This window comes from Cyprinodon tularosa, unplaced genomic scaffold (assembly GCF_016077235.1).
Source record: "Cyprinodon tularosa strain WSP-4 unplaced genomic scaffold, ASM1607723v1 ctg29, whole genome shotgun sequence".
Lineage (NCBI taxonomy): Eukaryota > Metazoa > Chordata > Actinopteri > Cyprinodontiformes > Cyprinodontidae > Cyprinodon > Cyprinodon tularosa.
This window is the reverse complement of record NW_024038996.1, coordinates 1,029,880-1,055,420: the sequence shown is the minus strand read 5'-3', so window position 1 is coordinate 1,055,420 and position 25,541 is coordinate 1,029,880. Positions and strand designations below refer to the sequence as shown.

Here is a 25,541-nt window from a genome sequence, read left to right as displayed (position 1 = left end):
CAACTTGGGCATTACAGCATTATAAAGCCTTGTACACTCTTTTCAATGCCTTCTGCAACCAATTTTCTGCATTTCTAAAAATGCCTTTTGGCAACTTCTAGAGAACAAAGTTCGCCTTTTTACATTTTAACCAAGCAGGATAATGTGTCAAACATTAAGCAATTTCTTCAAAATAGCATGCTTTGTTTTGCTGATTAAACAGTCAATTATAACATTCCCATGTGTGATTTATGACAGAAACTCCTAGTTTGGATCTTAGATGAGAAAACCAAGGCCGATCCTCCATCTTGAGACCATGACCTTTGCAGCTGATGTATCAGAAGCTGTTGCCCTGTAATACAGCTCTTGATGAAATTTGTAATGAAAACATTTGTCCTTTGTATAAGAAATCACGTTGACATACAGTGCTGTGAAAAAAGTATTCGACCCTTTCCCATTTTTTGATACACTTTATTGTGTAAGATAAAATGCATTGAAATATTAGACAAAAATTGGTAAGAAGTAAAAAAAAAAATAAATAAAAAAATAAAAGCAGATTTTAATTAAGGATTTAAAAGGGTTTGATGAATGACCAATAATCATGAAGATCAGAAAAGAAACCAAAACAGCATCTAAGCACAGATTCATGCTGGTATTCATATTAAGGGACCAGTCAAGGCAGCAAACTCACACATTAAGTTGCAAAGTTTGCTCTTAAAAATTTGACTTTTTGATCGAGAACAAAAAAAAACAACAGTCTTTCTTCCTACTTTTGCTACATTAGTCTCAGTATGTTTAGATTCAGGGTCCTGGACTGACATCGGCATGATCCACTTAAAAAAATATAAATAAATAAATAAATAAATAAATAAATAAATAAATAAATAAATAAATAAATAAATAAATAAATAAATAAATAAATAAATAAAGGCTCTGGCAAGGTTAAAATTGTTCCATAGGTTTAGCATGAAAGTTCTTTAAAGTGATGCAGACCTCACCTCCCTCAGATAAGAACAAACTTAAGTTTCAACAATAACAATATGAAAAGGTGCAAGAATGTTCCCAATACGTTGATTTTAGATTTGCCAAAAATATCTTAATGACTTTCAAAACTTTTGGGAAAGTATTCTGTTGACTCATAAGGTAAGTGAGACATTTTAAAGGTGTTTATTCAGCTCCTTCTGGGCTTAGACTAGCATTTCAGAGAAAGAACATCATATAAGCAGTGAAATACGGTAATTGCATGATTTTGCTTTGCTTTATAAGGACCTGAAAGACTTTCAAACACTGATGGAATAATAAATTCAGCTCTCTCAGAAAATCCTGAAAGAAAACCAAATCCACCAATTGTAACCATAAACTCAAGCGAATTTTGGTTATGATGCAAGGCAATGATCCAAAGAACATTTGCAAGTCCACCTCTCAGTGCCTCCAATACAAGATAAAGTCCGGGCTAAAATCTGAAGCAAGATGCTGTTGCACTATTTTAAACAGGTCTGAAATTGTTGAGCATAAATTAAGGATATATTATTGAAAACCCTGTAATGTGGATAAAATAAAACAACTCCTGCATACAAGAGTGGGACACATTTCCTCCAATGCAATGCCAGTTATCTAAAAAGCTCATTGCTGCCAAGGGTTTCACAATCAGTTGTTAGGTTTAGGGTGCAATAACTTTTTCAAACAGAGCCTGGTTAATTTCAATAGCCTTTTTCATCCATTACTCTAATCAAAATTTATAACAGTTCTGCAAGAGGAGACTGCCATACACTCCAGCTCTCATCGTAATAAAAATCCAGGTTTCATTTTACACAAAGCCTATAATAAACTGTAAAATACAGAAGATAGGGCCCATATATTCACTACAGATAAAGTCCAGGCTTCCAAAGCAAAAATGTTACATTAAGTTTTCCAAGCTTAGCTCTATAATTGACAACCCTCCCATGCTCCCCCTCTTCATGTCTACCAACCACTATCAGTCTTAAGACAGCTCAGCTGACAGACTCAGCAGACCCTTCTGTGGAAATACACACAGGCATACAGTGTTTGAATGGCTTCAGTAAATCCACGTGTTTCTACGGCATTCATTATCATCATAATAAAAGTGTCTGAAAGGCAAAGTAACAGAAGAACGCAGACACCTCACTTTCTGCTTTGTGCTTTCATCAATCACCACGCACCTTTTTTTTTTCCTTTTTCCCCCTTCTCTCCTCAAACATCAGTTGAAATCATCATATAAGAATAATAAAAAAAACAGAAAATCACATGCATATTTAATTTCATTCTCCAATGGTTTACACAAAGGAAGCTGCCACCTTTTAGGACACCTTTTGGAAAGAAAAGTCTCAATTAAATCTGAGTCAGCTGGGAGAGAGACAGAGAGAGAGAGAGAAGGAAGATAAAACAATATGAAACATTTCAGAGTGAAAAACTATCTAAATTACAGCCAGACTTCAAAATGGAGGGCTGTTTATCTTCTCGAGCAGGCAAAGTGTTGTTTTACTCCTTTAGCCACCGCTTGGATGAAAATCAGGATCGGTCAACCAGGACGCTATCAGCAGAAGTCACTCTGCGGTGACAAACAGCAGCTCTTCTACTCTCAGAGCATGGGCATTACTCTTAACGCACGGCTCACCTCTATCAGAAAACAAGGCAGGTTTTATGGCTAGCTGGGGAAGGTGGTAAACATAACAAAGTGTGCAGCTCCCTAGAATTTAATGTGCTCGGTCAAAAGACAGAGTATAGATATCAAAGGCCAGGGCTGCTAAAAAGAAATAAAAAGTCTGCCTTCATGATGTAGAAAACAAACGCACCACTCATACACAATTAGAGATGTATAATGATGCTTCTCACACTTTCTTTCTGAACTTTCCGAGCTGTGCAAGATGAATGCTATTAGGAGACACGTGCCACTGAAAACAGATACGTTGATTAGCCGCGAGCAGAGTTAAAAAACTGAATTTTCCATCATACCTTTCCTACAGCAAAGCCTGTTAATGAGATGCCAGAGGAAGTACTGCAGGGATCAGAGCCTTCTTTGACTATTTTGAGCATAAAACAATGCAAAGCTGCACCTACCCAACTTTCCTATACTGCACACTGCCGGTCAGGTAGCTGAAATAAGGACTTTACAGTAACAATGATTACAAGAAAAAGACAAATATAGCTGTTTGGAAATAAGTGCATTTATAAAGGAAAATGATACTGCTGTTAAGGAACTACAGTTGAAAAGCTACTGTAAAGCAACAGGTTGCAGGCTAAATTGACTAATTAACTGACTAATTTTGCTTGGTAGATGCTCAAGTTAAAATAACAATCAGCAGTATCATCATATTTACACACACAAAAAAAATACAAAAGTCTTTGGAGCCTAATTGCAGCAATAGCCCAGCTGATGGTTGAACATAAAACTTTATAAGAGTGGTATCTGGCAAGCTCCACTGGTATAGTTGGTAGTGGGCGGCTTAACAGACACCCCAACCAATGTATGGTCACCTGTAGGTTAAAGTAGTATTATGTAAATAAAATTCATGGTGGAGAGGATTTACTTTCCACTTTTTGGCTATGTGTGCTTTCAAAAACTGCAAAAAAAAAAAGGTTTATTGTAATCAAGGGGTAAAATTGTTGCTTCCGTCTGTCACTTAAACAAGAGCACAGCATTAGGTAGGAGAGGGATAGTGTATTAATTTGTGCTTCATAAGGCAGTTTTTGATTACAAATCATATTTAAATGTTAAATAGTTACTTTTATCTGTTTAATAAAACCAATTAGATCATATAGGCTGTTTTTTTTTGCATAAATGCATTTCTTTTTTTTTTACCTTCTTCATAATCACCAGGCCCAATGCAGACACACTGACAAGCTGACATATTGGGAGATTAAACTGGTGGAGTGTCATGGTTTCACTCCTCACCAGCAAATTAAAAGACTTCTCTAAAAGGACTGCTGTCCGTGATCGACCTGAAGAGTGCACTGCACAAGCTCCTGATACTGTGAACAGGAGCTCTGGTTACCTCCGTGATCTAATTATCACTTGAGCTGTTATCGCATGTTCTCCATAACAAATGCCCTGGCTGCTGGCCGCTTTAGCCCACACCTCTCCATCCGTGTGTGGCTAATCCGTCACCTACCCAGAGAGAACCAAATACGTCCAAATTGATTTCATCCTGGTTTACGTGTTTACACACAAACTCTCTCACACACACATACACATTTGTGCAATTAGTGGCACATTTATCGATGGTTTTGGCACCACTGGGAGCCACTGCCGAGCAGCCAGCTCGCCATGAATCTCGAGTTCCAGAGGCTGCCAGCGGGCAAGACTGATAAACCCCACACTAAAAACAGACTGGGAATACTCTGAGCTTCAGGGTAAGAGAGATCTCAGTTACTAAAATTGACCTGAAGTGTTGGAAATGGTTGATGAAAGCTCTGTGTTTACCTTAAACTCTCCAAAGGTGATTATGTCACAAGTCATCTATGAAAAAGGAGAATATTCAATGTTTCAATTTGCACAACATTACTGCAAACTGTTGAAGTCTATCTGAACAAGGCTTTTTCTGAGTAGCTTGCCTTCATCATCTGGGTATAATATCAGTGTAGCATGCTGCCCCCAACAGGCTCCTCACAAAATGTCATCAGATGCTTGCTGAACATATACAGCATCCTTCTAACAAAACCAAACCACCCATCACAAGTTCAAACCAGAAGAAAACAATGAAATCCATTTAGAAATTAAAAAAACAAACAAACAGGCAGCTTCATTTGTTTGTGTGCATTTGAAATTAAATCTGGCTGCAGGGATCAACCTCAGTCTGGACATCATTTATCTGTTTATTGATTGGATAATATGGGTTAATGTTCCTTTTTCTCCCCCCTACATAGATTATGTGACAGAGGTGGCTGAAATGACCCCATTTAGGGCCTAATATGCAAACATTTACAGCAATCATGAAGTGCCTTAAAATCAAAGTCACAATCTAGTCAAATATTGTGAATCTTTAGATCTAATTTGTGTTATGTTAACTTTCTAAAACTTCTAACATATTAGAATTTAATCAAAAGTAAATCTAAAGTGGTAATGTAAGCACTTTAAAAAAATAAGAGAACTGATATACAGCCAATAATGAAATTCACTGATCATCTTCAGATAGAGGCACAACCACACTTACATACCCATCTATATATGAATAAAGGTAAGTTTATTGTAACGATATTTAATTATGTTTCCTGTATATTTGCCTAGATAATTAAATCATCATGAACTCCTGAATTCTCCTCTGGCTTATGGTTTTGATGCGCAAACCCAAGATCATAAGAGATAACACTACGCATAAGCACCCCTAGATAAAGATGCTAGAAAATTAAAACAGTAAGAACAAAGAAACAAAAACACCTGATTATGCAAAGAATAGCCAATGTGTGTTCTTTAATATAAAGATAAGAGGAATTAATTTTTGCAAAACAGATTTTCAAGTTCAAAAGCTTTTCTCCGCAATTTTAAGACATGGATGATGCCCATATCTGAGAATCAGCCTCATGCATCTCTAAAGTGGCACTTTATGTCTGAAATGCACTATTTTTAAAATGCCAGAAGGTGCTTATTGCTGATCCAGGAGCACATCGGCAGCTATTCTTCTACCTGAATCCCATGAGGTTAATCACATTAGACAGATAAAGTTAAGCGCAAACAGTCCCCTGAGTCTCTGTAAACTTGTTTGCGCGCAGAGAGCGGCGGTGAAGCAGTCGCCCCGGCGGAGCGCACCTGTCCGCTGCGCGCGCCGTGGGACGCTGAAGGTGAGGAGAAACTCCGCCAAGCCAGGAGCAGGAGTTCAAATGTGATCTCCCCTTACACCCGGGAGAGAAACAATACATTTCAACCCACAATCATGCTTCACTATAAGGATGTAACACTATTCCACCAGAGAGAAGTGAATCAACTCATTAGAAGTACATCTCTGACCCGCGCCACGGTGCGTTAAAGGGATCGCTGCCTTCCAGCATCCTTACCTTTAAAAACTTCCCCTCGGACGGACAGCAGGAGGCTCATCGCTGCAAACAACCAATTGATAACTTTATCCATGTCGGCGGAGCCGCGGTAGCGTCAGCCCCCAGCCGCGGGGTTAACTGGAAACTCTTCTATTTCTAACTAAAACACTACTTTAGGCTGCGCAAAAATCTAAACTGCTCCTCTGCTCTTTACGGTGAGGGAATGAGGGGTGGGGGGTGACTGAAGCTGACACGGCTGCTTCTTTGCACTCTTTGGAGGAGGAATGTGTGACTGACTCCTGATTCCTGAATTACGCCTGGATTGAGTGGTCCGGCTGCTGCTGTCTGCGCGCTGTCTGGCCGGTAGAGGGAGCAGCTGAGCCCAAACTGGGAGGGAGGAGGACAGGCTGAGGTGTCTGCTCCTCCTGCTGATCGGGAAAATCTGAAACAATTCAAGTTGATCTAGGTTTATTATGAAGGCGTATCAATTATATTATCATATAAATGACTTTTAACCCTAAAGTCTTGGAGTCTAAGAGGAAAAAATGTTTAAAGCTGGGCTTAAACACACGTTTAACCCCTAGACATGCTTATAATTAAAACCAAAATTATATATAGAATCAAAATCAGTTTATTTCAATAACTTTATTTATGCCTAACCTTAACACATACTCTTACCTTAACCTTCACTAGTTTAATCGAAACTTATCCATCCACACACCGTAACCTCAACCTTAAACATGGTGGGCTCAGAAATGGGCTTTTTTCGTTCCCCCCTGTCAATTAAGGCTTGTTAACCCTGATCTTAAGGATCCTGCATGTTTTACATGTTTCCCCGCTTCTACCCACCTGGCTTCAATGAGCAGGTGGTTAACAAGCTGCAGTATTTGATGGGTGAAGCTGAGGAGGTAATACAATCATTTGAATTAGGTGTGCTGAAGCAGAGACACCTTAAACATGAACAGCTAGTCCTGATGACCAGGGTGAAGGAACACTCATATGATTTATTGGTCATGAAAAAATATGAAAATTTATCAGATGTCCTAAATGGGCAACAAATACACAAGTTTATTCATTTCAACATAGTGAACATTATGGTCTCCTGATGTCACAGAGAGGCGAATGATCTACGGCAAGAGTAAAAGTAAGAAACTGTCAGGGTTAGTTTTGGTAGAGGACCCAAATGCAGAGGCAGAGGCTGAGGAGATTTCTGGGTAGTTTAATGGGGCAAAAACAGTAACAAAGGCAGGAATCCAAAAATCCAACTAATAATCAAAAGCAAACCAGAACTATTGAGACATCTGGGGAAAACCAAACACGAGGAGCCAGGGAGAGACGAGGAACGTGGACAACAGCATGGGAGGACAGCAAAGACAAGGAACCAACAAAGAGTGAGAGCAGAGGGAGAGCATATATAGCAGAGAGAGACAAAGGGAGGGCTAACGAGCAGACAAGGAACAGGTGTGAGAGGAGACAACGAGGGAGCCAAGGGGAAAGGAACATACACACACAAGAGGGCAAAAGAGGACAACAGAAAAACATGAGAACTAATATAAATCTAGAAATACAACAAAACTGGAATAAGGCCAATAAATCTAGAAAACAAGGAGCAAAGAAAAGAACAGCAGAACCAAGACCATGACAGAAACGAGCCAGGATTAATGACAATAGTGAAATCTATGTTGGAGAACATAAGATTCTGATGTGGATTCAGAAGTATCTCTAGTTGACCTCACCTGATGGATCCAACTTGAACAGAAGAAGCATTCCAGTGCAGGTTTAGTCACATGTTTGAGTCAGATGATGAATTATAAACCAGCAAGATTGATGCTTGAATTGATGCTGGAGAAAATATTGATGATTATTTTATTTAGAACTATGGCTTAAAATAGTCATGAGCTATGCCAAAAAACCTAACATAAGCATCTAACTCTACAATGTTCATAAACACAGCAGGACTTAATTTCATGACTAAAGCACAACAATCTGTTTTTTTCAATCGCTACAGCTTATTTGCTGTATTCAGATTGAGCCTCAGTTTCCTTACTGACTATTTTTAATGGCACAACTTATGTTTTTAGTGACAACCATGATTTCAATCTGAAAAACTCACACGAGGCGAAAAAACTGGAGAAATTTATTGATACAATTACTTTGTCTTTGGCGCTCAGACCTCAGCAGGAAACATAGCGCTTAATTTTGATAGATATGCAAGAACAGGAGCAAAGAACTGGGATGTTTCCCCCCTGGTCTGAAACTGGTGGTGGAGTGGAGACAGATGAAGTTAGTCAGTCTGTAGGCTGCTGGTTAGCGAGACGGTCTGCTGAGCTTTATGGGGAGATCCAGTGGACTGCGTGAGCTGATACTAGAGCTTCACTCAGGGACCTGGAAGATGGAAGTCCAGTTGGATAACAAAGGTTGAGAGAACCTGTCCATGATGAGCAAGCATGAAGCAACAGTGGAAAGGAAAAAACTCCCAGTTGGGGAGAAACCTCTGGCAGAACCAGGCTCAACATGGCGGTCTTCTGGCGGACCGGTTAAGATGAGACAGGGAACGTAGTAAGAGTCCGGGAGGAATGACACTCTGATGAAGATTCAGCTACGATGGTGGAGGAGGGGCTGGAGGTGGGTTGAAACGGTGTCATCTGAATCAAGTCACACAGCGCTGCCACCGCCTGCGCACAGGAGTGCGTATCGGAGACCTTTTAAGATGAACTTTGGATGCCGTTTGGCTTTCGTGGAGGTGTGGTTCAAAGCTGATTGGCTGTGTTGCAGGTGGATGTAGAAAAACAATGAGTTTCTTCAGTCGAACTTGCTCCAAGGCACCATTTAATAAATGCATACAATTTCCACTGACCTGTTGTGAAGCGAAGCAAAGCAACAGAACCTCAAAGTAATGTAAACAAAAGCGGTGAAAGTAGCTTTAAGCTAAAACAGTGAAAGGGAAAAAGTGTAAAAACTGTTTATAGGTTAGGTTTTATCTTTATTCAACCTTGTATTACGATTTTATGAGGACCACAGAATTACTTATATCAGTGAAATCTTAGATTACTTTCCTACTTTGCTACATATTTCACTTCTGATAAAGACTTTTTTCTTTTTATCTGACAATAACTAAACTGATTCATCATTAGAATAATTATCCATAAACAATGTCCACTTGTAATAGTTAACCTATTCTAATCATTAATATCTGAAGGCCATAACATTTTCAAGCAATAAAACATTAGCTTTTCATGCCAAACTAGACATGTGCCTGTCCCAGTTTTCTCCAAATTGCTTTATAATGTTTGGTGAATGGATTTTTAATCCCAGTTCACCTTGTGTGTCCTTTTTGAACAAATTCATGCATTGATCCCATTAAAGAGAAACTCAAGCTGACATTCAAAGAACTTCCTAATTTGCCTGGAGAAAAAAAAAACAAAACAAGGTTGCCTCATCATGGCAGAAATTTTGAAGCTCTTATGGACATTATGTAACTCCATATTAGTCTTATTCGAAACAGCAAGTGCAGATAAAATTAGGAGGATCTTCTCTGCAGAGGGAGAGAGATGCAACTAGTGACAAAGTCAAACAATGTCACATTCCTCGATTGTTTTCGCATGCATGACACACAGTGATTCCTCTTCTACCAGCAGTTTTTTTATGGCTAATTAAAAATCAAGAAGATTGACATGGGTCATCATTTAGTCCCCAAATGACCTCCTCTTGTCAAGGATATACGGCTCTAGTTGCTGTTTTCCAACATGAGGACACAAACAATGGCTGAGGTATTTCAAAGAAACGCCTCAATGTGGTGTGTAGGTATTGTCTTGACTGCAGCGGTTCTGCTTCCAGGAATGCATGAAACCCAGACTAAGCAAAGCTTTTATGGGAGTTGGTGAGGGTGATAACTTTGGGGATTGGTTGGAATGACTGAATGGCATCGTTGTTTGTGTGTTATGAGTTTACAAAGGGAGAGAATGATCGGTGTGTTTTTGAGCATGAGATTGAAGGCTGTGTTTGGGTGGTTGACCATGGACACAATTCTTAGTCATGTTGAACAAATATATCCTGTTTCACTCCAGTGGCTGTCTGATATAACCCCACAGCAGTCACAGACCATTCAGTGTCAACAGCATATCCCAGATCTGTGATTTATTACTCTCAAAAAGGTGGATCCTCGATACCTCTATACTCTGATTGTTCAGTGCAGCTTTGTAGGTGCTTAGGCTTTAACTTTTAAACTAATATATGCAATCATATTGCCTTGCAAAAGTCTGTATATCCTTTTCTATATTTTATCTGGTTAGAAGATTGAAAATTGAAAATTGGGTTTTATGTGATACTCCAACACTGTCATGATTCTCCCCTCTCTGGACTCTGGTTCTGTTTATGTTTTACTTTTGAGTTTTTAGTTACACTTTGATTCATGTCATTCAGTGTTTTCTAGCTAATTGATTTCATTTCCATTTTGTGTCCTTCTAGTTGTTATTCTGTTTGTATTTGAGTTCTTATAGTTTACTCTCTGTTGCCCTCTCGAGTCAGTCTCTTCCCACTCTTCTAGATCCTTCTGTCCACAACTACTCCCAATCAGTTGATTAATCAATTTTTTGTTCTGTTTGGCATATTTACTACTCCTCTGCAGTTACTGTTTGCTGGACTCTCTGTTTTCCTTAACCTATATATTCCCCTTTGTTCTGGTTCCTCTCTTCCTTAATCAGTTATTTTTAGATTTATGCTTCTGTTGCCACCATTCCTAATTAAATCTGTAAGAAACCACCTCAGCTTCTGTCTCTGCATTTGGGTCCTCTAAAACCCTCCACATAACCTGACAAACACAAGGCAGTTTATAAATGCAAAGTAGCCATACGATACTCGCTTAATTAAGTTTGCTAAAAAAAAAACAAATCTGAAAGCAAGTCGTATATATTCAGACCTCTTTATCCCGATACTCCACGAATAAAAAAAAAAATATCCAGTGCAACCAATACCTAAAGTGAATTGTAAAAAGTCCATTTATAATTGTGCAGCTAATCTGCTGAGGCCTCTGTGATTTGTTTGAGACTATTAAAGAGCAAGCAGCATCTATCTATCCATCCATCCATCTTCTCCAGCTTATTCCGTCAGGGTCGCGGCGGGGCTGGTACCTATCACCGACAGCATATAGGCAAGACGAGCAGAATCATGATGATCAAGAGTGCACCAGACAATGCAGGGAGATGTTTTATGCAGGTAATAAAACAAATATAAAGCTTTAAACATTTCACTGGACACATTTCAAACCTTCGCCTGAAGACAGAATATGACACAACTGAAAATCTACCAAGACATGGATCTCTATCTTAAATGACACGCTGGATAATAGGACAGTTGTTGGAAAAAATAAGGTCATGTGAAATCGTACCTGTAGCTTGAGACAGAACATCTAGGATACAAAGCAAGCAGATCAATATTAGACTAAAACATTAATTTTTGGTCTACACCGTATGTAGCTGAATACTACCACTATACGCTCCCCTGAACAGGCCATCCTTAAAGTGAAACATGGTGCAAGCAACAAGATGCTTTAAAGAGCTTTTCCTCAGGGCATAACAGGGAGTTGGTAATTGTTCATAATAAGATGGATGGAGCTGAAACCACTTTAGTCCTGGAGAAAGACCTGTCCAGGGCCATTAAACTATTGAAACTGGACCAAATATTCGTCTTTCCAGAAAAGCTAACATCCCAACTATTTGCTAGAAATACTTCTGATTGGTTAAGATCAGTGTATGTTCATGTGTGTGCAGGATATGATCTTGGATATAGGTCACAGTCTTGGTTCTGTTATGTTTTCTTTTGAGTATTCTGTTTTACTTTGTTCCAGGTTTTCTAGTTTTAGTGCTTTAATTCTTATTCTGTTGTCAGGTATTTATTTGTTGCCCTCTGCTGCCCTCTTGTGTTCTCCTTTTTCCCTAGCTCCTTTCCTGTTCTGCTCTGTTCACACCTGCTCCCAATCTGCTGGTTAGTCCTCTCTTTGTTTCAGTCTCCCATAAACACACTCTCTGTTCAGTTCCTCAGTGCCGGTTCCTCGTCAAACTTCCTCCAACTCCGTCTCATTGAGTCTTCCTCCTCGTGATTGTTTCCCCCAGATGTCTCCTTGGTTTTGGTTTGTTTGACTTTGTTTGATTTTTGATTTCTGCCTCAGTTGTTTGTTAACTCTTCATTATATCCACAAGAAACTCACCTTTGCCTCCCTGCCTCTGCATTTGGGTCCACAAACCTCAACCAAATCCTGACAGTCACGGATTAGCGGACCAGGGTACGGATCCAGACCCAACCTGATTTAAAACATTTATAAATTACCGCATGTTGTTCGATGACAATGGCTACGTTTACATGGACACAACTAATCGGATTGAAGGCCTGATCAGATCAAAAATGTTTCATGTAAACATGTCAGACTGAAGATTCTAATCCGATTCGGTCCGATCGGATCTAAATTTAATTCCGAATGAGAGAGGTGGTTTTTGCCGATCGCCATTCCGATTGGCGTCCATGTAAACACCCATTCGGATCTGAAGAGTAAAATAATCTTCACTGCGCATGTGTGCGACGTCAGCGTGACGTTTTTCCGCCTTGTCAACAACAGGAAACCACCGGTCGCTCTCGCTCTCGCTGTGAACAACATGGCGGGGGGAGTCTAGGAACGCCGACTTATACACTCAAGTTCATTTAAAGCTGCAGGAAGCAGGAATTTATCCTCCTCCTCTTCCTCTTTTCTCTCTCCACAGCCCACTCGCTCTCCCACACCGGCTCAATCGCTCATTCTCTATTTCTCTCGTACATTTCGCTGCCAAGCACTTTTTTCCTCCTCTCTCCTTTTTTCTTTCCGCTCGCTCCGAGCGCATCGTTTGTCAGGCCTCCCAAAAACCAGACGCAGACAGAACTGCCAAGTTTGGCAGGAAGTTCTGCGCATGCTTAAAAGATCTGATCCAACGCTTGGTACATGTATACACACGTCATGATCGGATCATTTCATTTAGTGTCCATGTAAACGGCGATTTTGAATTTCCGATCAACCAAGGTTTGGATCGGATCGGGGAAATTTTGCGCATGTAAACGTAGCTAGTGTCTAACTTTACTTGCGCCACTTCTCCTGTTAACATGGTAAAGCCCTCCGGAGCGTCCGGCACCAGGCTGCATGTGATGCAAATTAGCCAATGAGCTGTGTCAATCAGGGCTGCTGCTGCTGCTACTTTTAGACACAGCAAACAAACCTGTGGCAAGCCGGCTGCTGGGAAAGAAGATGAGGAAAAGAGCAGAGAAAGTGTGGAAAGCTGGAAGAACTGCTGTGAACTAGTGAAGGAAAACTAAAATGGTGTGCTCAAAGAGGACCCTGCACATTTTAAGTATGTATGGCTCAACCCACTGCTGTGAAGCAGGATTCCCCACCATCAACATAATCAAAAATAAATATTGATCCAGGCTCACGAATGAGCACCTTTATATGTGCTTGAGAATGGCTTTGTCGCCATTCAAACCCAGGTTTAAAGCCTTGCAGGGCAGCCTAAAGCCCCATGCTCTCATTAAGCCATAAACAATATTGGGAAAAAAAATAACAAACGGTCAGTTCAGGTGTTTTATTAAAAACTGTGAGTCAGGATATTGTCTATATACCAAACTGAAAGATTGTTGTTCTGTACTTCAAAAACAATTTAGATTTTAAAATGGAAAAACATTCTGTTTTTTATTTAAAAATGCAATGTATAACATGGATGCACAAATGCATTTTATTTCAGTGTTAAATGCTGTTTAAAGTAACAGATTTTAATTAAAAATGTCTCCTGACCTTTACTGGTTGATGATTTTCTTTATTTGGAACCCGCTGATTTATAATTGGTTACCACTGATCTAGAAGAATACTTGACAACTAATGGTAATCTCACTCTGATTAGTGTGAGCTTGTGCTTTTCACAAAGAACAATTCAGTTTTTATTGTCTAGATGTGGAAAACGGGTAGAGACCTACCCCTAAAATACTTGTGGCTGTGAATGTGAGCAAAATGTGTTTTTATAGAAATATGACAAAGGGTAGAACATAAAATCCAAGTGTAACTTTTAAAAATAATACAATACATTGAAGTTTGTTGCGGTGAACTGATATTTGTAAAAAGCTAAAAAGATGTGAATACTTTTACAAGGTATACACAACCTCCTTCCAACCTTTTAGGAAATGTTTTTATGTACGGTGAATTGGAAAACCTTGAATCATCTCTCATTCTTTAAAAAATGCTTTAAAGGTGTCAAATTTTCTTCATTTTTAATCTTAGAATCACAATTTTTTTTTTTTTTTTAGGTTTTTCCAACAGTCCTACTAGGTCTTTGGGTTTCCACACTAAGTGTGTGATTGGAAAGCATCCCGCTTTTAATGTAGACTGGATTTGTGCACCTTGAGATTTTCTAAACTGCATCAACAGAATACAAAACCCATCTACACACATATTACGGTAGTTATATAAAAAAAAAAAAAAAAAAAAAAAATCCCAAAGAGCTAAAGCCTGAAAGTTGCTATTTGGTCCTTGATCCATTAGCGCTTGAGAATGAACATCCTTCACAGCAACAAGTGCACACCACAAGTCGGTTAATATAATATTTATTATAATTTTTGTTCATTTCTTTTATTTCAAATCTTAGGGCAATTCGATATTGTAATATATACTCTAATTATAAGTGTTGTGACATAAATTACCCTAACAGTAGAGATGTTTAAACAAAGTCTTCTCCTTAATTATCTCTTTTTGGTTTGCCAGTAAAGTTCTGTCAAATGCCAAAAAAAATTAAAAAAAATGTTCATACAGGAAGCTTTGGAGACAACCTAAAGCTAAGGTCTTTGATCTCAATACCTTAACTAAATTAAAAACCTTGGGTTTATCCTATTACCTTAGGGCTAACTAGGGGTGTAAATCACACCCATCATGGCGATTCGATTCAGTATCGCTTTCCTGACCCAACGATTCGATTATTTTCGATACTCAAGAATACACCACGATTCGATTCGATTCAATTCGATTAGTCGATTAATCGATTAATTAAAAAAAACATTATTATTTTTTTTTTTTTACCTTACAGGCTAAACAAAGTTTCAAGTTTAAAATAAATCAATGAAAGCTGTAATATCGTTATGCATTTTTTTATTTAGAAACAACAGCAAATAACAGAAGTAGAAAAGTTGCATCAAAAAATACTGCAAAAATACTCCACAAAATCAGTGCAATGAGTGCAATGCAATACCTCTGCTCCAGACGTCCCCGCCCCCTCCACAGACGCTCCGCTGCACCTCTCCCAAATTGTAGCTGACCACAAACAATGCTGCAGACAGGAGGCCGGCTTGTTTTGTTTTTATGACTGAAATTGCGGAAAACAACTCGTGAAGTTTGACCCGCTAGAAGAGCGAGGTGCGCGAGAACGCTGGGACCCTTTTTCCACCTGGATCTCCGCTCTTTTTGGCCCTCATGTCCCTCCGTCGTCGGACTAAACTCGCCCCTACTTCCTCGCCGCCTCGGCCGTATCTAGACCCACAGCACAGACCACGCTTCAATATTGAGCATAATTTAAAAATGTCTGTGTCAAGCTCACTGCAACACACTGCTGTAAGAGTATAACCAGGAAGCGAGGTAGGAGGGCAAAATAGGTTTAGCGCCACCGCAGCACGGGAGGAAGAATTACGCCCAGGAGCAAATGGATAAAAATAGACCGGATGGAAAAAAAAAACATGAATTGATTATCTTGTGGACGTGTCGATGCATCAGATCGTCGGCTTTTGTATCGATACATCGATACAAAATGATTATTATTTACACCCCTAGGGCTAACCCTAATCTGGACATTAATGGATAAGAAACCTGAACCTAATATAAGTCAATTTAATATGACTTTTTGAAATTCCCGTTGTCACCCACTTTGATTGTGTACATCTGACATTGATAGTAAAAATGGTGGGACCCTGCCCCTGCAGTATGGTAAAACAGCTCCTCACTTCCTCTTTAAGGCTTAGCCCAGATAGAGTAAAGAGAAAACTTAATCCTGCTCCTGGTGTGCATATTTGCATTCTTTTAAACATAATCTATATATTGCAGGTTAAAATCAAAATGCTAATTCAAGAGCTTTGCTGATTGGTTAAGCTCCTTCTTCTCCACAAATGGCCATGGCGGATGTTCATTCAGTTGTTTGGTTTTGTAGAAAAAAGGCAGATCACAGACCTGACACAAAGATAAAGTAATTTCAAATGGCAACTGTTTGGCTTTTAGAAACACTAAAACAAATCCAGAAAAAAGGTCTGTATTTTTTTTTTTTTTAGACCAAGCAGAGGGAAAAAAATATGGAATCTCTCGATTCTGTGGAACAAAATTATGGAATTCTGAAAAACAAAAGAACTCTCCAACACATCACTAGCATTTGGTTGCCCCACCTCTGGCTTTTATAACAGCTTGCAGGCTTTGAGGCAACAGCTTAATGATGACAAATATTACTCTTCATCAATTTGGCTACAACTTTTGGGCCATTTTCTTCAACTTCCACTAAAGATTTTCAATTGGATTAATATCCAGACTATTTGCAAGCAACGGCATTGACCTTTTTTCATGGAATGCTTTCACAGTTTTTGCTCTATGGCAATATGCATTACAATCTTGAAAAATGATTTCATCATCCCCAAACATCCTTTCAATTGATGGGATAAGAAAAGTGTTAAAAATCTCAACGTAAACTTGTAGATTTATTGTAGATGTAATGACAGCCATCTCCCCATTGCTTTTACCTGACATGCATCCCCATATCATCAATTACTGTGGAAATGAACATGTCCACTTCAGGCACTCGTCTTTATATGTCTCATTGCACCAGACAAAAGTTCCAGCATCATCACCTTGCCCAATGCAGATGCGAGATTTAACACTGAATATGACTTTCCTCCAGTCATCTACAGTCTACCATTGCTTTTCCTTAGCCCATTGTAACCTTGTTTTTCTCTGTTTGGGTGTTAATGAGGGCTTTTGTTTAGCTTTTCTATATGTAAATCCCATTTCCTTTAGGCGGTTTCTTACAGTTTTGTCACAGACGTTGACGATCCACATTTGTTTAGTTATGCTTCTTTTTTTTCTTTTTTTTTTACGTTTTTTAAAGTTTTTTTCTTAACGTTTTGATGTCTTCCTTGGTCTACCAGCATGTTTGCCTTTAACAACCTTCCCATGTCGTTTGTTTTTGGTCCAGATTTTAGACACAGCTGACTTTGAAAAACCAACATCTTTTGCATTTTGATTTGCCTTGTTTTAAAGCTACAGTGTGTAATAATTACAGGGATATAAAGTCAGAAATTTAATATATTATACATAACTATGTTATTTATCATCACCTATGAGCTCAGCCATTTAACCATAATATTTGCGTTGCCTTAGAATTCGTTATTTATAATTACATAGGAGCGGGTCTCGCAGCCATGGAGGCTGACATCTTTGCGCTACGGCAAGCGCAGAGGCAACAAACTAGCGATTGCGAGATCGCCCATTACGCTCGAAAATAACTACGGCAAGTTGAGAGAGATTAACTGAGACGGTACTGAACAGTAGATGGCAGTACTATGCCTGAGAAGCGTTTAGTCTGCCTGAAACCAAAGAAGAAGAAGAAGCAGGTATACTGCGCCTCAGTAACAAGAAAGGTGAACAAGGCGGCAGGCGTGAGTGACTTTGCAAACTGTTTGGCACTGTGTGGCCAAACAACAGACGAATGGAGGATCATGCCTACTCTGTATCACAACGAAAAGCGGCGGGCACCGAACCCCCGTCATCTAAGAAGCGGAAACACGACGAGAATAAACGCAAGCGTGACAAGAAACGACAAAAAACACGGATCAACATTGGCACGGCATTTACACGATGGAAGTCACTGATGGAGGAAAAAGGTTTTCAAAGTGACGCTCAAGTTGCCAGTTTTCTCTTGGACAGGTAATTAATCCTACACACACAATTGTCTAATATCACTGCAGTTTTTGGAGTACAGAATGCTCAGACCTGTCTAAAACAATAACATGCTGCGTGATGATGCTGTTACTCTCCAGTATACTTATTCAGCAACGTCCCTGACGTTTCACAGGTAATGATTCAGTAATTTTCTGTAAAATAATTTTCTGGATATATACCTCGGTTACTTCTCTCCGGCTCCTTTGGAGATCTTCAAGCCTTTCTTCCTCTGCTCTCACCCCGCTGGCTCCCCTCCCTCGCCTGGCCCTAGCTGCACGCCCACCCCGGCCTCTCTGCCCTCGCCCTCTTCCTCGCCTTGTAACCCCCGTGCCACAAACAAGACTTGGACTCTGTAAACGGGGAATATATATTCTTCCAGCGAACACAATCTCGCTGTTAAACTAATGACTACAATTACTTCATCTGTTTATATCACCATGCAAAGCAGCTCACCAAAACGTCACAACGACGTAGAAAAAATAACGGGTATATTTATTATCTTAAGTCTACATGAAATCTATACCCTACTCAGACTAATGAAATACTATCTGTAAAATTATCTATGTAAACAAACCTCATCACTTGAGAAGGTAGGTGATTCCGACGTCGTGGAAGACATTTTGTCCCCTAACGCTTGCCGTACTGTTGGGGGGGAGAAGCGGTGGGGGGGAGACGTTCATTTTGCTGCAGTCTGCAGTCTGGACGTTAGATGTCGCTGAAAATTACACACTGTAGCTTTAAGAGTTTGATAATCCTCTCCTTTGTTTCAATAAAACTGTCTTGTGTTGTTGTCAATTAATGTCCAATGTCCAATTCATGTCACACCACTTGGTGCGGCAGCTCTCCAAGGTGTGATTATCTTTTTTAGATGCAGACTAACGAGGAGGTCTAATTTGATGCAGGTTTTAGTTTTGAGGATGGAAATGTATGGGGTAATGCCATAATTATTCCCTTCTGCTGTTACTGACTATCAGATTTTTTATTTTATTTTTTTGCTGCCATTTTAAATAGAGCCTTGCCAGAAGTTAAAGTAAATAAACTGATTACTCATCCTCAACCTGTGTTTCTGGCTCTGGAGGAAACATTCCTGTTCTTTTCTCTTGTTAATGCACATCAAACAAAATTCAGCGCTAATGTTTCCTGCCGAGGTCTGAGCGCCAGAGACTAAAGTAATTGTATCAATAAAATTCTTCTGAGTTTTTCAGATTGAAATTATTTTTAGTTTTGTGTCATGTCTGTGATCTGCCTTTTTTCAAAAAAAAAATTTAACAACTGAACATCCCCCTAGGCTGGAGATTCCATAATTTTTGTCAGGGGTTGTAGTTGAACAAAAATGCCCCAATCCATTCAGGCATAAACTGCTCCAAGCTGCACATGTGAATAAATAATCTGTTTTTTTCCAGGACTTTGTACAACTTAAATGCATACTGAGGAGGTAATTTAGCCATTTGATTCAGGATCTTGCACACATCACAAGTTGCAGGTCACTGGCTCCCTTGGATTGGGGTTATCTATCCCTGAATCATTCTGCCATCATATCAAAAAAAAAATGCAGACTTGAACTTCTTTGCTTTAGAGAAAGACTGAACCCATTTTCTGGTTGAAGCATTTAACCCCTATTCTTTATAGCAGCCATCCTCACCATTAAATGTGCATTGAATAGACATTGGTTTTATATCTAAAGATGGTTTAGTTCAGGGCTGTCCAGGTCTAGTCCTTGAGAGCAACTGCATGAGCTAATTGTGCATGTGGAAATTGAAATTCAAACCCTTCTTCAACACTCCTGAATAAAATAAATGGCTTGTTACAAGGAATTTCCAGAGCTGAAAAAGATGCTGATTGGGGAATTCAGCCATATGATTCAGGTGGTCTTTTTCTATTTTTTTTTTTTTTTTTTTTTTTTTTTGTAGAATGGTTGGTCTGATAAAGGTTTACCAAATAGACCTACAGTGTTATTTTACTGAATAATAGGACCTTTGGTCTGAATAAGTAAAATTCCAATATATATATATATATATATACACTATATTGCCAAAAGTATTTGCTCACCTGCCTTGACTCACATATGAGCTTAAGTGACATCCCGTTCCTAATCCATAGGGTTCAATATGACGTCGGTCCACCCTTTGCAGCTAGAACAGCTTCAACTCTTCTGGGAAGGCTGTCCACAAGGTTTAGGAGTGTGTTTATGGGAATTTTTGACCATTCTTCCAGAAGCGCATTTGTGAGGTCGCACACTGATGTTGGACGAGAAGGCCTGGCTCTCAGTCTCCGCTCTAATTCATCCCAAAGGTGTTCTATCGGGTTGAGGCCAGGACTCTGTGCAGGCCAGTCAAGTTCATCCACACCAGACTCTGTCATCCATGTCTTTATGGACCTTGCTTTGTGCACTGGTGCACAGTCATGTTGGAAGAGGAAGGGGCCAGCTCCAAACTGTTCCCACAAAGTTGGGAGCATGGAATTGTCCAAAATGTCTTGGTATGCTGAAGCATTCAGAGTTCCTTTCACTGGAACTAAGGGGCCAAGCCCAGCTCCTGAAAAACAACCTCACACCATAATCCCCCCTCCACCAAACTTTACACTTGGCACAATGCAGTCAGACAAGTACCGTTCTCCTGGCAACCGCCAAACCCAGACCCGTCCATCAGATTGCCAGATGGAGAAGCGCGATTCGTCACTCCAGAGAACGCGTCTCCACTGCTCTAGAGTCCAGTGGCGGCGTGCTTTACACCACAGCATCCGACGCTTTGCATTGCACTTGGTGATGTATGGCTTGGATGCAGCTGCTCGACCATGGAAACCCATTCCATGAAGCTCTCTGCGCACTGTTCTTGAGCTAATCTGAAGGCCACATGAAGTTTGGAGGTCTGTAGTGATTGACTCTGCAGAAAGTTGGCGACCTCTTCGCACTATGCGCGTCAGCATCCGCTGACCCCGCTCCGTCAGTTTACGTGGCCTACCACTTCGTGGCTGAGTTGCTGTCGTTCCCAAACACTTCCATTTTCTTATAATACAGCTGACAGTTGACTGTGGAATATTTAGGAGCGAGGAAATTTCACGACTGGATTTGTTGCACAGGTGGCATCCTATCACAGTTCCACGCTGGAATTCACTGAGCTCCTGAGAGCGACCCATTCTTTCACAAATGTTTGTAAAAACAGTCTGCATGCCTAGGTGCTTGAATTTATACACCTGTGGCCATGGAAGTGATTGGAACACCTGATTCCAATAATTTGGATGGGTGAGCAAATACTTTTGGCAATATAGTGTATATATATATATATATATATATATATATATATATATATATATATATATATATATATATATATATATATATATATATATATATACCGTAAATTCTCTAATATAGGCCCGGGCCTTTATTTCACTCAAGTGCATCGCGGTCCAGGCCTTTATTGGATAGAGGCCAGAATTAGAGACAGGCCTCTATTGCTATTTGAGCAAAACAGACTACCAGTGGAATGAATAAAAATGAGATTTTGTGTCTATTTGAACCTATAAAACACTAGGTTCATTTATTGAAAAAGTACAGTTACCATGTCTCGCTTGGTTTGAAGTAAAAAAAAAATAAAAAATCCTCGAATTCTGTTTAATTCTCCTCCTCAGTTTTTCTCCTCCTCTTCATCTCTCCCTTTAATCTCCTCATCACTCGCGCTCCTCCTCATGTTCTGCTGCGTGTCTGTTCTCTTCCTCGCGCAGACGGGCAGCAGTCAGGGCCTGTCGTCCAGCTGCGCAGGGCTGTGGTACTTGTATGTTACTTACTACCACAAGTATAATGTTGAGGTATGCCCAGAAAAAACGTTTATAGCCCCGGCCTGTATTAGAGACCGGCCATTATTTACCTCCTCTGACAGCGAGACCGGCCAATGTTAGAGTCCCGGCCGCTATTGGAATACAGGCCAATATTAGAGAATTTACGGTATATATATATATATATATATATATATATATATATATATATATATATATATATATATATATATATATATATTGTTTAAATTAAACAAAGGCAAGGAGAGACAAACATGAATTGCCATCAAAACGTGTCAATTGACGTCCCGTATGTAAAGGATGGCCTCAGATTCAGGACCTGACTTTCACCCCAGCTGCGTCACTCTCAGGTAAGAACTGCTCCAGAAAGAGCTGGCCTTGTTTTTCAGAGATATAACTTCAATGTTTATCTGGTAAACATAGTTTTTAGACTGACCTGAAACTTCCATTTGCTCTAAAACTGTTCTCCTTACCTCATAGTTTTGAGCATGTTACACTTCTTCATTACTCTACCACTAGTAGCACAAACCTGTTTTCAATCAGTTGATGAATACACCTGTTTCTCCTTAGTAATCCCTCCCAGGATATATCAGCATTAGGGCTGCAACTAACAATTGCAAATTGATTAACCTGTTATTTTTTTTTTTTCAATTAATAATCAGATAGCCAAAGGTTCCTAAAAGAAGACTTTTTAAACTAAATTAAACCAGGTAAAAATTAAACTTTTCCACTTGAGGAGTTCTGGATAGACAATTTTTTTTATATTAAATGCAAAATGCTTATATATTTTTACAACATTAGTATAATTACTGCTCTAAGTGAGGTTGCTCTGTCGGCTAAAGGCTCCAGTTAATGATTACTAAATTAGTTGACAATTATTTGATAATCGATTATCATGATTAATCCGATTACTTGTTTTGGCCCTAATTAATATATATATATATATATATATAGTCAACAGTTTCTCCAAGATTCCACTGATTTCTTCCAGTATCCAGCCCTTCCTGGCTGCTACATGGATTTGGAATCATTCTTTTTCAGTTTACCATTTAAATGTAAATCACCCCCCACCCAATAAAAATCTCGTCTATAAAGTCACACGATTAGGCACTACAGGAAATCTCCTAACATTTATACAATAATCCAATTAGGACAAGGATAACATTCATTCTTTGATCTGATATTTTCTTTGGATGTCTCAAGGTCATTTACTTTGGATTTCAAACCGAGCATCACACCCAGTGATCCACAGTGGAGGAACCTGTTAGTCTTCTGCAAATATTTTTTTTTCTGTGATATTTTATTTACATAGAGACAATTTCCATTAGTTTATTAAAATGATTAAGTAAATGACAAATTGATATAACTATGAGTCTGATACTTTGCCAATAAGACATTCTCTCATTCTGTGACAGAATAAATCAAAGAAATCTAACTGCACTCCAAAGAAAAGCTTATTAAGGCTCCCCTCATGTGGCTGCCTTACAGCAGGGGTTGTTCTGTTTGATTTCATTGTTATTACCCACTGCATTGATTGTCATAGACTCAAACTGGGATTGATTAGCTCTACCTCAGTCACTGGCTCTCTAAGCTTTGGATTAAAAATGCAAAATAGCTCTAAATGAAAAGCCCAGGATTTAGCCTGTACTCACAACTGGACAATCTAATGGAATTGGTGAAGCACATAACTATAGGATTAGTTAATCCAACAGAGCCCACTGTAGATCCCAGTTTACTATGGCAGAAAGAATAACATTAATGCATTCAGGCAAATTAGTAAACCATGATGGATCATGAAACTTTTCTATCATGGTGGCTCAAATGCTTTTTTTTAACTTAATAGGTAAAACACTCAAGAGAGAAACTTTCATATGACGATCCAAGAATTTCATGGAAATTAGAGTTAATCTCAAAAATAAATATTCTCAAGTTGTAGCTAAGATTAGGAGCATGAAGACGAGCAGAGATGCCAACAGCATATTGATGTGCAGAATTATACAACAATTGTCACTATTTTATCTGTTTGTTATCATAAATATTTCATTGGGACTTTGTGAAATGGCGTTTAGGTAAAAGGCAACTGCTAAAACTAATTTACCTTTACTTACAGACCAGAATATGAAAGCATTAATAAGAGAAGTGGCCAAGACACCTTTTGCCTTTATGAAGATTGTCCAAAGAAAAATGAAATTGATGGAAGAACGTAAACATTTGGAAAAAGTGGTTTGGGCAAAAGAAACCAAAAGTTAACCTCTTGGCCTAAGTATATTCAAAAGGTGGAAAAATAACATTGGATATCGTCTTGAACATGCAAAAATTAAAGGGAGATCCATGCTTTTGAAGCATGATAAAGTTAAAAAAAAACATGATAAAGTTAAAAAATAAAATAAAAATCTGGAGTTTATGGGAGGATGTAGGCAGTTAAGTCAATTATTTGATCTAATTTTCTAAATACAAATGTTCCGATTACTGATTATTTGGTTCTTACTTCCAGATTACAATATACTTGTACACAAAATATGCGTGGTAATATATGGACAGGATGAATTCCTTTCAATATTCATATTCATATATTTCAACTTACTGAAACACATTTTGTCTGCCTTTTTCCAGTTTCTCTTGAGAGCACCAAATCAGGTCATCCAGCTCACAACGATGCAACACTTCTATATGTGCTTTATTTGACAGCATATCCCATGATCACTATGTAGGACAAAGACTTATTCAGAGGGGTGTCATCTACCATGAATGCATGGACTGTGTGCACGCGTGTCAACGAGTGAGAGCTGCGGGGACGCAGGGATGCAGTAACACAAACTTACCAGGAGATGTAACTGTTAGGCATTTTCTCAGTCTGACTAGAAACCCAACTACAAAAGCCAATATTTTTGCACAATTTCATATTATTTACACATTTTTGGCTGAAGTCTGACTGTTTCAGGTACGACTGAAAGCAACAGGAATGTAGTTCTTGGGCTGGTTGCAGAAACAAAGGCCTATTTAATCCCAATAACAGATGAGCTGGTAAAGATGCAAAATGTTGACCGCCATTTCACTAGTAGAAGCACTTTTTAAATACACTAAGCTGCTTTGCGGGATTTCTGAAATATATAGGGAAAATCTTTGACATTAAATAACAAAGCCACATTACTTCAATCCTAAATTGAATTAAATAACACAATTTTTATGATACGAAATATTGACTTTTATGATTAAAAATGACCTAAAGAAGGGCTATATATCCAAATTATATTTCACCATGATACACTGTTGTTGCAGATAAGTATGAAACACACTTGTAGTTCAGAAAATATGTTTAAAAAAGGGATGCAGTTGTTGGTCTCTGAGATTTTGTTGATTTGTAATTGTTGAATAATTGGCAGATTATATTTTTTTAGGTTATGTGGTGAAATTTATAACAATTTTGGAAACATTTGCCCACAAATAGCTAGTGAAACATTACACTACATGCAGATAAACTAAAAAAAAAAAACGATTTTCTGACAAGAATAAATTAGGAACCCTCAGATTTATTTCCACCTGAGGTGGCTAATACCACACACTTTAATAATTCACTAAATATTGCACCTCTTATATTGATAAAACTTAACATTTGGCAGAAAATCTATCAAATTGGTATTTAGTGCTGAATGTACTTCTATGAAGGTCCACTAACCGCTGCCACTGCTATTATAAGTCTGAATTTACAACTTGATTTAAAGGTAATATAAAAAAGTGGATTAATTTGGTTAAAGTTGCATCAGGTGAACCTCATTTTATCTTTGTTGTGTCTTGGAAAACATTT

General features: G+C 38.8%; 1 protein-coding gene across 11 annotated transcripts in view; it reads right to left on the bottom strand.

The window, feature by feature from the left end:
* The window catches only part of LOC119787187 (receptor-type tyrosine-protein phosphatase mu-like), a 237,019-nt gene extending 230,704 nt beyond the window's left edge, over positions 1–6,315 (bottom strand). For all 11 annotated transcript variants that reach the window (XM_038290846.1, XM_038290847.1, XM_038290848.1 and 8 more), the window contains exon 1: positions 5,989–6,315. In XM_038290846.1, coding sequence (XP_038146774.1) covers positions 5,989–6,061 — 73 coding nt within the window. In that variant the 5' untranslated portion in view covers positions 6,062–6,315. The remainder of the gene's footprint in view (positions 1–5,988) is intronic.
* Between the last annotated feature and the right edge of the window lie 19,226 nt (positions 6,316–25,541).